This window comes from Pecten maximus, chromosome 3, assembly GCF_902652985.1.
Source record: "Pecten maximus chromosome 3, xPecMax1.1, whole genome shotgun sequence".
NCBI classification, from domain to species: domain Eukaryota; kingdom Metazoa; phylum Mollusca; class Bivalvia; order Pectinida; family Pectinidae; genus Pecten; species Pecten maximus.
In genome coordinates, this window is record NC_047017.1 from 49,922,997 (window position 1) to 49,941,339 (window position 18,343).

Below are 18,343 nucleotides of genomic sequence, written 5' to 3' on the forward strand. Positions count from 1 at the left end.
GACATCTCTATTTAAACAAAATTAAAGGTATCTCTATTTAAAATAGGGATATCTTTAATTCAAATAGAGATATCTCTATTTTAAATAAAGATATCTTTAATTGGACAAGAATTAAAGATATCTATTAAAAATAAAGATATCTCAATTACAATTAAAGATATCTGTAATTCAAATAGAGATATCTGAATTTGAAATAGAGATATCTGTAATTTAAAAGAAGATATCTATATTTTCAGTAGAAATAGAGATATCTGTATTTAAATTAGACATATCTTTATTTAAAAAGAGATATCTTTATTTAAATTACAGATATCTCTAATTAAATAGAGATATCTTCATTTTAAATAGAGATATCTTTAATTAAATAGAGATATCTTCATTTCAATAGGTAAAAACCCAAACGGCTTGCCATACATATCTGTGCCTGAAATCTTAATTTCAGCAGAGATCTATATTAGGTCTCTGATTTCAGGAAAGGTTCCATTTTAAAACAGTTTTTAATATTAAGGTAGGTATCAAGTTTGCCACTTTTGGAATCAATATTTTTCTTAGTGACATCCATGATAAAAAAAAAAATGCGCAAATTGATTTGCATGTGCCCTTTTAGCTTTTCGGCACATTGAAAGTAACGTGCCTTCGAATTTGGCACGCCATCAAGTGGAAAGGGGGGTAACTCTAGTTGATATGTACGTTGAAAGAAACACTTCCTGTTTGTCGGTAAGCGTGGCCACATTTCATTCGACGTACCGATCTAATGGACACCAGCATCATGAAGACAGCGCTGAGAGATCTCATCCTTCTATGTCTGGTATCGACGTGCCTGTGTGGTCAACAGTCCGGCAAACCTGTGACCATTAATGAAAACAACTGGACAGATTCACTGAAAGGAGAATGGATGGTTGAATTGTTAGTAACATTTCTAACGATATTCGGTAACGACGTTACTTAGCCATGTATCCCGAGATGTAACTATATCTGGTGTAATTAGGGCCTAACGTCAACATCATCGTCGATATGGTGTTTAAATCTCATTTATACGTCCCTGTGTAAGGTTAGACCTTTTATCCAAATTTAAATATTCTATCCAAGTTCATTGATGTGTAAATGTTAAAACTAATCGCGGTATTATTACATACACTTACGTTATGATATAATAATTATGATATATATTTTAGCACAGGCGTTTGACATTCTGACAGTGAATTAACATGTATTCGGTTGGTTGTGATTACGTTCAGATACAAATATCTAGTTTACATGTGACATTTGGATTATATATAAGGTAGAAAATCGTTTCATAATATACTTTTGTTACTGATGTAGTTACCTGTTACCCTTCTCCTAGACACCACTTGTTATATAAATTAGCTAACCTCAGTTAGTATTGAAGTAATGTGCTCATTAGAATTACAACACCACTTGTTATATAAATTAGCTAACCTCAGTTAGTATTGAAGTAATGTGCTCATTAGAATTACAACTTTTTAATGATTTGTACATGTTGAGGATCCCAATTTAAAAAAGTACAATGGTAGTTGGGAAAATTCTGGTACATTATGATATTGAGTATATTTGATGTTATTTATATATGCATGTGAAAATGGGGTTAGGCATATTCTATCACTTAGATTTTTCAAATAGGGTAAATAATGAAGCACGGTGGTACCTTGATTTGTTGTGTGTGATGTTATAATATCAGGCTACATTTGTGTGGCAGTTCTGAACTACATGTATTTTGTATAGATGTCCCCCCCAGGCACTGGGTAGATCTGTCAGGTAAAGGTAGTATACAGCATAGTAAGACCAATATTTGTGACATGTGTGTGGTGTGTCATCATTTATTAATGATGAAATTTGAGTCATGATTGTCCAGTCACCACACTGATAGGGATTTTTTATTCATGATGTATTACCTTTATGTGTTGATCAATAAATATTGTTCCTGGGTATTAACTTAATAAGGAGATAATTGATTTAGGTCAGAAACTGTACTTATACACATGTAAGTACATTTGTAGGTTGGTATTGAACAAATGTTTTGGACAAAAAGAAGGAAAAACAAATAAAAAAAAAGAAGTAAAAACAAATAAAATACATGTGGTGATTATTTTCTTTATTGGTAAAAAAGAAATTCATGCAATCCCTACAAATTCAAAATTCAAATGCATAAGACCTTACAAGGATCTTTTTATGACTCAACTTATAAATCAGATTAAGATTCTTGAAGTATTTCTGATAATTATAATTGGTAAGTTATGTTTCTGCAGAGACATATATGTCTCTGGTTTCTGGCAAGCTAAATGAAAAAGAAAGGAAAACATACCATTGACCAATGGAATCAATCTTGCAAAATATTTTTACACTCGTCCTAGAAAACACATGTTCCATTTAATTTAAAGTAATTATAACCTCTTAACATGACCTGTTGTATTGACAGTACATTACACTTACCTCCCCTTACCTCTTTTGTATTGACAGTACATTACACTTACCTCCCCTTACCTCTTTTGTATTGACAGTACATTATACTTACCTCCCCTTACCTCTTTTGTATTGACAGTACATTATACTTACCTCCCCTTACCTCTTTTGTATTGACAGTACATTATACTTACCTCCCCTTACCTCTTTTGTATTGACAATACATTATACTTACCTCCCCTTACCTCTTTTGTATTGACAGTACATTACACTTACCTCCCCTTACCTCTTTTGTATTGACAGTACATTACACTTACCTCCCTTTACCTCTTTTGTATTGACAGTACATTACACTTACCTCCCCTTACCTCTTTTGTATTGACAGTACATTACACTTACCTCCCCTTACCTCTTTTGTATTGACAGTACATTACACTTACCTCCCCTTACCTCTTTTGTATTGACAGTACATTACACTTACCTCCCTTTACCTCTTTTGTATTGACAGTACATTACACTTACCTCCCCTTACCTCTTTTGTATTGACAGTACATTACACTTACCTCCCTTTACCTCTTTTGTATTGACAGTACATTACACTTACCTCCCCTTACCTCTTTTGTATTGACAGTACATTACACTAACCTCCCTTTACCTCTTTTGTATTGACAGTACATTCATCTATGGTCATGTTTTGTTCCATGTTATATTGATATGTACTTTACATTGACCTCCTAATATATGTTAGAGTTCTTTACCTCCTGTCTATAACAGTATGGCTCCCTGGTGCCCTGCCTGTCGGGCGTTCACAGAGACATGGACAAGCTTTGCAAAATGGAGTGACGACTTTGACTTTAAAGTTGGTGTTGTAGATGTCACTGAAAATCCAGGTAAGCAGGATCAAATATATTGAGGATTAACAAGAAATGATCATAAATAAATAGCTGGGATTTCATGTCTTACGTCTGAAATAGCTCTTAATGTGTGATAATAAAATGATAAAATGACTGTTTGCACTATAGTGCGTAATGCTGAAAGCTTAATAAAGAACTTGACAATAAGTGCCCTGATATTTTTATGTCCTATTTTCCTAACAGTTGTATAACTAAAGCCATACAATAAGTATATCATAAAACAAAATAGATCATGAAGTTATGTCTGCCATATGGTGATATTGTTTTTATTGATTTTTGTGGCATAATTAATTATTTATAGATCTGTTATACAAATGAATATATACAGACCTACAGTAGTAACAAGACCTGTATTGTTTATAAAACAAAGTATTTTTTGTTTTGATATTGATAAACTAAGCGTTTACCTTGAAAAGTGGTATTTATGCACTGAACTACTTTTTTATAAGCAATTATATATTATAAATATTCCAACTGGAAGTAGGAGATTACATTACTGCTAACCAGGCCTTTTGATTTAGTGAGACCTTTCCTTGCCATACAAAAAATATTTGGTAATGAATTTTTAAAACACAGGAACTTGCTTTTCTAAACCAAAACCTATGTTAAAAACAGTTTTAAGGCATGTCATAGTTTTCAGAACATCATAATTAACAATTAGAAGTGAGACACCCAAACTGTATAAATGTTGCACTGATGAAGTCTTCCTAAGAAGGAGAAACTAGCTGGCATTAAAATTAAACTAAATCTCCACTGAATTTTCTTTGCTGCGCAGCTTGTAGATATTTGTTTTAACGCTGCTAGAATCGCTCTGCTTACCTTAGGTATAACACTGCTAGAATCGCTCTGCTTACCTTAGGTATAACACTGCTAGAATCGCTCTGCTTACCTTAGGTATCTTTACTGGCATCTGCCAAATTAAACCATTCAACGACCCCAACTTATTCTCACCTCTCGTGAGAGTCATTTACACATGATAACAGTACACAACATTATTCACTGTATAACATGTGTCATATTGTAGATTACTTATTTTTCGCGAATACTTTATCTTGTCCTATGACTTTAATTCGTGAATAATGAGCTTTCAGAGTTAAAGCATTCTGAATGACTCCTATATCAGTGTACCTGATAGGGTGGCCACCATTAAAAAGATTTTATTTTTGTACAAATAATTGTGAAGGATTTGAATTAGTGATCAATTCTCCTCGCAAATTGATGGTCCTTGTGAATTAACATAAAAAAAGAAATTCTAATAAAAAAATAAGAGATTTACATTATTTTTAAGTGGTAAATGCTGGTTTGTGCATTGTTTCAGGACTAAGTGGTCGGTTCCTGGTATCTGCTCTCCCCACTGTATACCAGTAAGTATTGTCTTCTCTACTATCATCTGGGCCACCTATAATAACATACGTTCTTTTAAAGCTAAAAAAACGATCATCTGCTGTGACATATTGTCCGTATATTATCAGTAGATAATGTATAGATATCAGGAATTCAAGAATATGTTTGACAGTGATTTTTGGGATTCCAATACTATTACAGGTACTTTAGTCCCGGACTCTTGCTTTTCCTGTGGGACTTAGTCTTTGGACTAATAAGAAATTGGAAATGGTATTTTGGAATTGTCAGAAAGAAATCTACAATAATTACTGATAACATTTGATCAATCACAACATACTCTTTGGTATACTTGGCCTAGCATAGTGACAAAGGGGTTACAATAATTACTGATATTCTATTGTATACTTGGCCTAGGATTGTGACAAAGGGGTTACAATAATAACTGATATTGTATTGTATACTTGGCCTAGGATTGTGACAAAGGGGTTACCATAGTAACTGATATTCTATTGTATACTTGACCTAGGATTGTGACAAAGGGGTTACATTAATAACTGATATTCTATTGTATATTTGACCTAGGATTGTGACAAAGGGGTTACCATAGTAACTGATATTCTATTGTATATTTGACCTAGGATTGTGACAAAGGGGTTTCCCGGCCATAACAATAGTATGGTATCACCTCTATGATGAACGTAACTGATTAACATATCATTGGATGTGATAGGACAAACTTGATGAGGGTAGACATATCCATCTTTGTTGGAGGTGTATACGATATGACAAACTTGATGAGGGTAGACAATAGACATATCCATCTCTGTTGGAGGTGAAATGTTCTGTTTAGGTAAGATCTTGTGCGTATCTACATTAAAACTGTTGCTGTGTATTTTTTAGTGTAAAGGATGGAGTGTTCAGACAATACAAGGGCGGACGCAAGGAAAACGAGCTAGTCAGCTTTATTGATGACAAGAAATGGGAGGTGATCGAGCCTGTGGTGTGGTATCTGTCTCCCAGCTCCATACAGTAAGCCTGCTGTAGTGTTTCTAAATAGGTCTAGCTCCATAACTTGTGTTAAACATATTGCTGTGTGTGTTGGCACATCAAACCAAATGCTAGTAATACAAAATAAACTATGGACTCATTTTCTTATGGTAAGCCTGCCTTATATTAAATTTGTCCATTTATATTTAGCATCTGTATATCTGGATAAAACTGACTCATTTAAAAGAATTTCTTTCAAGTTTTGATGCTATTTTTCGGAGACAACAAGAGTTATTTCCCTTATGCCATACATGTAAAAATACAATATTATTATGAGTTGCATTGTTTTAGTAGACAGATACTTTCTATTCCCTTACAGAATGGGAGCTGTTGGATTCTTTTTCAAGGCTGCAATGCAGATAAGGGTAAGACATATGATGTTTTAATGTTTGAGGGTCAGGTCAGCCTCATACATGTAGGTATTGATAACTGATAATAACAATGTCATAAATGAAGGTAGAAAAATTTCATATCTTGTAGTTGAATTGTTTAACCTTGAACTTGAAGGTAACGATAAGGATGTTAATGTCTAAACAGGCCCTATTGGCCTTTCTCTGTATGCAATATTGACTTTATCCCATTTGATTTCCTTTTTAGACATTTTTGACATGATGTTATAACATTGTTGTGTTGTGAATCAGAAAATCACACCCTCCCTCTTTCAGGGTATGATAATATTATAAGTTTTTTGTTTCACTGGAGAAAAAAACAGAATGTCAACCTAATTGAAAAAAAATATAAAGTTATTCAGAATAAATATTTTCAAATGTGTAGTAGCTTACAATCTTACCCAGGGGGAGCATAAATGTGCTGAAATACCTGTCCAGGTGTGAGAAATAATTTTTTTTTGTTTCAAGAAAGTAATACACTGTATTTTGACAACATACCATATTGATGTCATACTTGCTATAATCATCCACAGGCGCTGTACAATGTCATGACCTCGGAGTATGGCATCCCAGAATGGGCGTGCTATGTTATCTTCGCAGTCATGACCATAGGTCTCGGGCTCATTCTTGGACTGGTATGTTTTACATTAGTGGATAAACTTTCTACTTTAAACTAACTTTAAAATTACATTGTATTATTTATAAGCCTCAATGTATTGCTTTTTGCTTCAGATCCTCTAGAATATTAAATGATTATACATGTTAACAGATTATTATATTCAAATCTAGATGCATGTTAGTGGTTAGCTTTGAGGTTTCATGGTATTACCAGTCAGAACATTGGTGGAGAAATAGAATCCGAAAGTCTTTTTGATTGAAGGAGATTGATACTGTAACGGAATCAACATCAATTTTCTTCGATTACAAATACTGTATTTCAATGGTACTTTGTCTATGATGTATGTTGGAGGAAGCCTTTGGTGCCGATTGTCCATTGAACAGTTACATACAGGGAACATGAATACAGGTCATGATATATTGAAAAAAATAAACATATATTTATGATTTTTAGCTGATTGTGTGCTGTTGTGATATGGTGTTCCCTACAAAATATCTACCTCCTCCACCTTCCAAGGACGCCATAATCCCCCAGAATCCAGAGGACGAATTAGAGGTAAGACAAGATGTGTGGTAATACTTCTGAAATGAGATGTTTGATCACTACCACACATTGGGTTAAATGTTGGTGTGGGGGAAAAGGCTTTCTGGACCCGGTTTTTCAAAATGTGACTAGGCTAATCACAGTTTAACAACAATATTGAAATTTAAATAAAATAATTTCTGGTAAAACTTATTTGACAATATTTTCTGAAACTATAGCACCTACCAGACTTCATACCTGCTGATTTTGAAGAATATACACACAAATGATTTGAAGTAAAGGGGAAATGAGATTTTCACTAATCAAGTGATTAAGCTAATCACAGTTTGAACAACTGGGCCCAGGTGATTAAAATCGTATATCTGTTGATGGGAAATCTTATATCTGGTGATGGGAAATCTTATATCTGGTAATGGGAAATTGTATATCTGATGATGGGAAATTGTATATCTGATGATGGGAAATTGTATATCTGGTGATGGGAAAGTGTATATCTGGTGATGGGAAACTGTATATCTGATGATGGGAAATTGTATATCTGGTGATGGGAAATTGTATATCTGGTGATGGGAAGTTGTCTATCTGGTGATGGGAAATTGTAAATCTGATGATGGGAAATTGTATATCTGGTGATTGGAAATTGTATATCTGGTGATGGGAAATTGTCTATCTGGTGATGGGAAATTGATATCTGGTGATGGGAAATTGTATATCTGGTGATGGGAAATTGTATATCTGGTAATGGGAAATTGTATATCTGGTGATGGGAAATTGTAAATCTGATGATGGGAAATTGTATATCTGGTGATTGGAAATTGTATATCTGGTGATGGGAAATTGTCTATCTGGTGATGGGAAATTGTATATCTGATGATGGGAAATTGTCTGGCGATGGAAAATTGTATATCTGGTGATGGGAAGTTGTCTATCTGATGATGGGAAATTGTATATCTGGTGATGGGATATTGTATATCTGGTGATGGGAAATTGTATATCTGGTGATGGGATATTGTATATCTGGTGATGGGAAATTGTATATCTGGTAATGGGAAATTGTATTTCTGATGATGGGAAGTTGTATATCTGGTAATGGGAAATTGTATATCTGGTGATGGGAAATTGTATATCTGGTGATGGGATATTGTATATCTGGTGATGGGAAGTTGTCTATCTGGTGATGGGAAATTGTCCAATGTCCAATAAGTCGTCCTCTTAATTTAAACCAAATATATAGGGGGAAAGCAATAGAATTTGTTGGGGATATATGATTAAGTAGTTTTTTTTCACTTTAAATGGTAGTGACAGTATTATGCACTATGGAGATTGAGAAGGGATAGCAATCACAGGTATTCTAAAACGTTATAGATTTTAGTCTTTCCTCCGAATATATACTGTGGTTGTTATCTGTGAGATTGTGAAGCTTTAAGTAAAGGGATCCCCATGGTGTATGAGAATATGGGAATGACATTGGAAGTGACGTCATTACATTTGAAATATTGAAACCCAGGTTGTCAATACAGGCCCTCTGTACCTTTTATATGTTTTATAAATACATGAAAATTAGAACCAACTCTGAGTTCTACTCATCCATCACTCTTCCTCTGTATACAGTCACAATACTTATCCATCACTCTTCCTCTGTATACAGTCACAATACTTATCTATCACTCTTCCTCTGTATACAGTCACAATACTCATCTATCACTCTTCCTCTGTATACAGTCACAATACTTATCTATCACTCTTCCTCTGTATACAGTCACAATACTTATCTATCACTCTTCCTCTGTATACAGTCACAATACTCATCTATCACTCTTCCTCTGTATACAGTCACAATACTCATCTATCACTCTTCCTCTGTATACAGTCACAATACTCATCTATCACTCTTCCTCTGTATACAGTCACAATACTGATCTATCACTCTTCCTCTGTATACAGTCACAATACTCATCTATCACTCTTCCTCTGTATACAGTCACAATACTTATCCATCACTCTTCCTCTGTATACAGTCACAATACTGATCTATCACTCTTCCTCTGTATACAGTCACAATACTTATCTATCACTCTTCCTCTGTATACAGTCACAATACTTATCTATCACTCTTCCTCTGTATACAGTCACAATACTTATCTATCACTCTTCCTCTGTATACAGTCACAACACTCATCTATCACTCTTCCTCTGTATACAGTCACAATACTCATCTATCACTCTTCCTCTGTATACAGTCACAATACTTATCCATCACTCTTCCTCTGTATACAGTCACAATACTGATCTATCACTCTTCCTCTGTATACAGTCACAATACTTATCTATCACTCTTCCTCTGTATACAGTCACAATACTTATCTATCACTCTTCCTCTGTATACAGTCACAATACTTATCTATCACTCTTCCTCTGTATACAGTCACAACACTCATCTATCACTCTTCCTCTGTATACAGTCACAATACTCATCTATCACTCTTCCTCTGTATACAGTCACAATACTTATCCATCACTCTTCCTCTGTATACAGTCACAATACTGATCTATCACTCTTCCTCTGTATACAGTCACAATACTCATCTATCACTCTTCCTCTGTATACAGTCACAACACTCATCTATCACTCTTCCTCTGTATACAGTCACAATACTGATCTATCACTCTTCCTCTGTATACAGTCACAATACTCATCTATCACTCTTCCTCTGTATACAGTCACAACACTCATCTATCACTCTTCCTCTGTATACAGTCACAATACTTACCTATCATTCTTCCTCTGTATACAGTCACAACACTCATCTATCACTCTTCCTCTGTATACAGTCACAACACTCATCTATCACTCTTCCTCTGTATACGGTCACAATACTCATCCATCACTCTTCCTCTGTATACAGTCACAATACTCATCTATCACTCTTCCTCTGTATACAGTCACAATACTTATCCATCACTCTTCCTCTGTATACAGTCACAATACTGATCTATCACTCTTCCTCTGTATACAGTCACAATACTGATCCATCACTCTTCCTCTGTATACAGTCACAACACTCATCTATCACTCTTCCTCTATATACAGTCACAATACTCATCTATCACTCTTCCTCTGTATACAGTCACAATACTTATCTATCACTCTTCCTCTATATACAGTCACAACACTCATCTATCACTCTTCCTCTATATACAGTCACAATACTCATCCATCGATCTTCCTCTGTATACAGTCACAATACTCATCTATCACTCTTCCTCTGTATACAGTCACAATACTCATCTATCACTCTTCCTCTGTATACAGTCACAATACTTATCCATCACGCTTCCTCTGTATACGGTCACAATACTGATCTATCACTCTTCCTCTGTATACAGTCACAATACTTATCTATCACTCTTCCTCTGTATACGGTCACAATACTCATCTATCACTCTTCCTCTGTATACAGTCACAATACTTATCCATCACTCTTCCTCTGTATACAGTCACAATACTCATCTATCACTCTTCCTCTGTATACAGTCACAATACTCATCTATCACTCTTCCTCTATATACAGTCACAATACTCATCTATCACTCTTCCTCTGTATACGGTCACAATACTGATCCATCACTCTTCCTCTGTATACAGTCACAATACTGATCTATCACTCTTCCTCTGTATACAGTCACAATACTTATCTATCACTCTTCCTCTGTATACAGTCACAATACTTATCTATCACTCTTCCTCTGTATACAGTCACAACACTCATCTATCACTCTTCCTCTGTATACTGTCACAACACTCATCTATCACTCTTCCTCTGTATACAGTCACAATACTTATCCATCACTCTTCCTCTGTATACAGTCACAATACTTATCTATCACTCTTCCTCTGTATACAGTCACAACACTCATCTATCACTCTTCCTCTGTATACAGTCACAACACTCATCTATCACTCTTCCTCTGTATACAGTCACAATACTTATCCATCACTCTTCCTCTGTATACAGTCACAATACTTATCTATCACTCTTCCTCTGTATACAGTCACAATACTCATCTATCACTCTTCCTCTGTATACAGTCACAATACTCATCCATCACTCTTCCTCTGTATACAGTCACAATACTCATCTATCACTCTTCCTCTGTATACAGTCACAAGAGGAAACCGAGGATGATGACTCACAAACAGAAGACATCTTGGATGACACACAACATTCACAGTCAGAAGGCGAGTCTGTCGAGGAGGAGGAGGAGGATATAGAGAAGGCTACAGAGGAAACAAAACCAGAAGAAACTGGTGATGCCAAGCCAAGACGGAGACGACCAAAGAAGGCGGACTAAATCTACAGTATGGTAGTTACTTACAGTGCCAAGCCGTGTCTGATGTATGTTGGGGTGTTAAGTACAGAAATGGAGAACTCTTAGCTTGTCAGATTTTATATCTCGATCTGCTTGTAAAAAATGGATATTCAGTCATCTCTGTTTTCAGTTTGTAACACCACAATATTTCTTTAATGAAGACATTCATTGACAGTGAGGAAATCCAGTCACAATATAATATGGATTTATTTCAGTATTATTTATCTACAAAAATCTCGGATAAAATTCATTTGTTCACATTGGTTTTTGGGAGAATAATTTTGTTCAATTTCACTAATCTTAGTATGTTTGACTTAGTTTTTGCATAATTTCAAAACTTTCCTTCATTTACAATGCAGATGTGTTGATCAACAGTTATTGATTTATTTTTCAACGTCATTATCTTGTTTTCACCACATTCTTGTTTTCATAACCTGAATGTTATAGAGGTTCTATGTACAAATACATATTTATGGAATTATGAGTAATATGCTTATCTTATAGAAATAGAATGAATGTTGAAGACCAGATTATGAATTATTAAATATTAATTTTGCATCACCTGCAAATTGCTGTTACATTCTCACCTATATATGTTTTAGACCGATAGTAGTAAACTGTAACTGTCTTTGTTACAGTGTTGGTTTTATCCTATCAGTGGAAAAACCCCAAAAAATGGAACCCCAGAAAATGAGAAAGTTTATTTTAGTTACTCTTTACAGACTTTCTGTAATGCTAACATTAAGTAACACATCGCCACATACTGTCATAAGTAACTGTTAATAGAATGTTCTCTTCCTGTTTTATTTAAAAATGTACATATGTTTGTATATATAGAAAATATTCCAAAGTCTATGTACTTTTCTATAGTTATAACTATCATGACTTATCTTTTGATGTTTTTAAGAGGATGGTAATAAAAAAAACGTAGACTTACAGACCTTATTGATCTGTGATAGATCACAACAATACGTTTATTGATGTCTCTGTTATTATTGATTAGCAGTCAGTATTACATTATCAAACTTTTCATCGGTAAATTTTAGAATGGAAATATCAGCCAAACGTCACAAACCATACTAATAATTAAGTTAAATTAAGGTTGTTTTTCAATGTACTAGTAGATGAATGTTAGATTTCAGTAAATTATAATTAACAACAGCTTGTTAAGTTACTTACTAATTGGATAATTGTAATTATGGCGTTATGTACAATATGTAGTAAGTTATGAAGAAATGTTGAAAATTTAACGTTTGTTTAATGGGTTGTGTTCTTTTATGTCACTATCATCAAAAAGAATGATTAAGAAATCTAAATACTGTCCTGGTTCAGTTTGATACATCTGTTTAAACTGATGTGTTGCAAATATCAAAATGATTAAGTGTTTTAAGGTGTCTTCTTTAAATGAGTGTTACCAATGTCTTACCAGATTAAAAAGCTGTTAGAATTGAAGCACTGGAGTGTGAGAAGAAATGTGATATCAAACATTTATCTATAAGATTGTGAGCAAGCTTATGACCACTTTGTTCGATTGAGAGTTAGCTTGAAGTGTGCCACGTGTGTAAATAAGTGTGAGATGTACTAGATAACAAAGTTTGTAGATTTTATAAATATGTTAATATGTAAAGTGAGAGAGATCGTATGATTAGATCATATGGAAGCTTTAAAATATTTGTCGCGAGTTGGGTTCCTTATCATCACCCCATGGAGTGTTAAGGAATCCTCAGACAAATTGGTTTATATTGTTCTGCCATTCCAAAAATGCATGAAACAATACTATTTTTGCATATATATAAACCTTTCACTATATATTTTAGCAATTAAGGACTTCTTGCTAACGTTTTCCATTCTGTTAAGTCTCAATAAATATCACTACACCAAAATCACGTTTGTTTGTAGATGTGTAATCACAAAATTAATATTAACTTATTAGAAACAAATTGTTTATTGAAATTTACAGGTGGCAGTTACATTAGATATTATAGATTTGCACTTAAACATAAAAATTGTTAAACTATAGACCTAATATTTTAAAGACAAGTATCAATTCTGTTTTAAACTTTTATACGTAATACCAGAGTTTTTCTGTATCAATATTGTGAAAGCTTTACAGAAATGCTTAAAAGGTTGATTTGTTTCATGATTTTACGGTCTAAATTGTTAAATTGATTTTGTTCATCTGTACAACAATGTACATGTATTATATTACAGTTGTGTATACCAGTGTCGGATTGTCTATACGACAATGTAATGTATTATATTACAGTTGTGTATACCAGTGTCGGATCATCTATACGACAATGTAATGTATTATGTTACAGTTGTGTATACCAGTGTCGGATTGTCTATACGACAATGTAATGTATTATATTACAGTTGTGTATACCAGTGTCGGATTGTCTATACGACAATGTAATGTATTATATTACAGATGTGTATACCAGTGTCGGATTGTCTATACCACAATGTAATGTATTATATTACAGTTGTGTATACCAGTGTCGGATTGTCTATACGACAATGTAATGTATTATATTACAGATGTGTATACCAGTGTCGGATTGTCTATACGACAATGTAATGTATTATATTACAGTTGTGTATACCAGTGTCGGATTGTCTATACGACAATGTAATGTATTATGTTACAGTTGTGTATACCAGTGTCGGATTGTCTATACGTCAATGTAATGTATTATATTACAGTTGTGTATACCAGTGTCGGATTGTCTATACGACAATGTAATGTAATATGTTACAACTGTGTATACCAGTGTCGGATTGTCTATATGACAATGTAATGTATTATGTTACAGTTGTGTATACCAGTGTCGGATTGTCTATACGACAATGTAATGTATTATGTTACAGTTGTGTATAACTATACCAGTGTCGGATTGTCTATACGACAATGTAATGTATTATGTTACAGTTGTGTATACCAGTGTCGGATTGTCTATACGACAATGTAATGTATTATATTACAGTTGTGTATACCAGTGTCGGATTGTCTATACGACAATGTAATGTATTATATTACAGTTGTGTATACCAGTGTCGGATTGTCTATACGACAATGTAATGTATTATGTTACAGTTGTGTATACCAGTGTCTGATAGTCTATACGACAATGTAATGTATTATATTACAGTTGTGTATACCAGTGTCGGATTGTCTATACGACAATGTAATGTATTATGTTACAGTTGTGTATACCAGTGTCTGATCATCTATACGACAATGTAATGTATTATATTACAGTTGTGTATACCAGTGTCGGATTGTCTATACGACAATGTAATGTATTATGTTACAGTTGTGTATACCAGTGTCGGATTGTCTATATGACAATGTAATGTATTATATTACAGTTGTGTATACCAGTGTTGGATAATCTATACGACAATGTAATGTATTATATTACAGATGTGTATACCAGTGTCAGATTGTCTATACGACAATGTAATGTATTATATTACAGTTGTGTATACCAGTGTCGGATTGTCTATACGACAATGTAATGTATTATGTTACAGTTGTGTATACCAGTGTCGGATTGTCTATACGACAATGTGATGTATTATATTACAGTTGTGTATACCAGTGTAAGATCATCTTTACGACAATGTAATGTATTATATTACAGTTGTGTATACCAGTGTCGGATTGTCTATACGACAATGTAATGTATTATATTACAGTTGTGTATACCAGTGTCGGATAATCTATACGACAATGTAATGTATTATATTACAGTTGTGTATACCAGTGTCGGATAATCTATACGACAATGTAATGTATTATATTACAGTTGTGTATACCAGTGTCTGATCATCTATACGACAATGTAATGTATTATATTACAGTTGTGTATACCAGTGTCGGATTGTCTATACGACAATGTAATGTATTATGTTACAGTTGTGTATACCAGTGTCGGATTGTCTATACGTCAATGTAATGTATTATATTACAGTTGTGTATACCAGTGTCGGATTGTCTATACGACAATGTAATGTATTATGTTACAGTTGTGTATACCAGTGTCGTATTGTCTATACGACAATTTAATGTATTATGTTGCAGATGTGTATACCAGTGTGGTATCATCTATACGACAATGTAATGTATTATGTTACAGTTGTGTATACCAGTGTCGGATAGTCTATACGACAATGTAATGTATTATATTACAGTTGTGTATACCAGTGTCGGATTGTCTATACCACAATGTAATGTATTATATTACAGTTGTGTATACCAGTGTCGGATTGTCTATACGACAATGTAATGTATTATATTACAGTTGTGTATACCAGTGTGGTATCATCTATACAACAATGTAATGTATTATATTACAGTTGTGTATACCAGTGTGGTATCATCTATACAACAATGTAATGTATTATATTACAGTTGTGTATACCAGTGTCGGATAATCTATACAACAATGTAATGTATTATGTTACAGTTGTGTATACCAGTGTCGGATTGTCTATACCACAATGTAATGTATTATATTACAGTTGTGTATACCAGTGTCGGATTGTCTATACGACAATGTAATGTATTATGTTACAGTTGTGTATACCAGTGTTGGATAATCTATACGACAATGTAATGTATTATATTACAGATGTGTATACCTGCATGTGTCTGATCATCTATACGACAATGTAATGTATTATGTTACAGTTGTGTATACCAGGGTCGTATTGTCTATACCACAATGTAATGTATTATGTTACAGATGTGTATACCAGTGTGGTATCATCTATACGACAATGTAATGTATTATGTTACAGTTGTGTATACCAGTGTCGGATTGTCTATACGACAATGTAATGTATTATATTACAGTTGTGTATACCAGTGTCGGATTGTCTATACGACAATGTAATGTATTATATTACAGTTGTGTATACCAGTGTCGGATTGTCTATACGACAATGTAATGTATTATATTACAGTTGTGTATACCAGTGTGGTATCATCTATACAACAATGTAATGTATTATATTACAGTTGTGTATACCAGTGTCGGATTGTCTATACGACAATGTAATGTATTATATTACAGTTGTGTATACCAGTGTTGGATTGTCTATACGACAATGTAATGTATTATGTTACAGTTGTGTATACCAGTGTCTGATCATCTATACGACAATGTAATGTATTATGTTACAGTTGTGTATACCAGTGTCGGATTGTCTATACGACAATGTAATGTATTATGTTACAGTTGTGTATACCAGTGTCGGATTGTCTATACGACAATGTAATGTATTATGTTACAGTTGTGTATACCAGTGTCGGATTGTCTATACGACAATGTAATGTATTATGTTACAGTTGTGTATACCAGTGTCGGATTGTCTATACGACAATGTAATGTATTATATTACAGTTGTGTATACCAGTGTCGGATTGTCTATACGACAATGTAATGTATTATGTTAAAGTTGTGTATACCAATGTCGGATTGTCTATACAACAATGTACATGTATTATATTACAGTTGTGTATACCAGTGTCGGATTGTCTATACGACAATGTAATGTATTATGTTACAGTTGTGTATACCAGTGTCCGATTGTCTATACAACAATGTAATGTATTATATTACAGATGTGTATACCAGTGTCTGATCATCTATAAGACAATGTAATGTATTATATTACAGTTGTGTATACCAGTGTCGGATTGTCTATACGACAATGTAATGTATTATATTACAGTTGTGTATACCAGTGTCGGATAATCTATACAACAATGTAATGTATTATATTACAGTTGTGTATACCAGTGTCGGATAATCTATACAACAATGTAATGTATTATGTTACAGTTGTGTATACCAGTGTAAGATCATCTATACGACAATGTAATGTATTATATTACAGTTGTGTATACCAGTGTCGGATAATCTATACGACAATGTAATGTATTATATTACAGTTGTGTATACCAGTGTCGGATAATCTATACGACAATGTAATGTATTATGTTACAGTTGTGTATACCAGTGTCGGATTGTCTATACGACAATGTAATGTATTATGTTACAGTTGTGTATACCAGTGTCGGATCTTCGTTCACAGTTGTACAATTATTATTGTTTGCCTATGCAAATAAATTGTGTCGCTCAATAACTTGACTTTGTTTCAATTCAGGTGTGGTACCTTTTAAATCATTCCATCACTAACTTGTTTTCAACTTTATCAGGCGTGATTTACAGAAGTAAAGGCCTGCTCATATGCTGACATCAGGGATTTTCTTTCGGAACAAAAATGCTTCGTTTTATTCATATTTAGTGTGTGGTTTTTTTGTAGGAAAATCGAAGAAGAAATGGCCCTAATCAAGGTTCATACAATATTAAAAGTTACATACTTTTGGCTCTAGCCACTCTTCTGTTGTTTGAACTCTTTTATCTTTGCGACCCGATAAATCTTATGTAGTCTAGACACACTAGGCTATACTTGGACAACTCAAATAGCAGTTATATCACAGCAATTGATAACATCCCAGCAACATATGATCAAAAAATAGATTTACATGAGGCTCATAAAAGGTACAAGGGGAGTGAGACTCATGAAGAGGTACAAGGGGAGTGAGATTCATGAAGAGGTACAAGGGGAATGAGACTCATGAAGAGGTACAAGGGGAATGAGACTCATGAGGAGGTACAAGG

The 18,343-nt window shown here is 33.8% G+C and overlaps 1 protein-coding gene across 1 annotated transcript; it reads left to right on the forward strand.

Moving 5' to 3' along the window:
• The first annotated feature begins 694 nt into the window (after window positions 1-694).
• On the forward strand, window positions 695-17,804 carry LOC117324454 (thioredoxin-related transmembrane protein 1-like). The gene is made up of 8 exons (XM_033880310.1): window positions 695-906; window positions 3,196-3,311; window positions 4,654-4,699; window positions 5,580-5,708; window positions 6,046-6,091; window positions 6,649-6,750; window positions 7,188-7,289; window positions 11,442-17,804. Exons 1-8 carry the CDS (start codon window positions 755-757, stop codon window positions 11,628-11,630), a joined length of 882 nt encoding a protein of 293 aa, XP_033736201.1. The 5' UTR covers window positions 695-754; the 3' UTR covers window positions 11,631-17,804.
• Window positions 17,805-18,343: the final 539 nt, after the last annotated feature.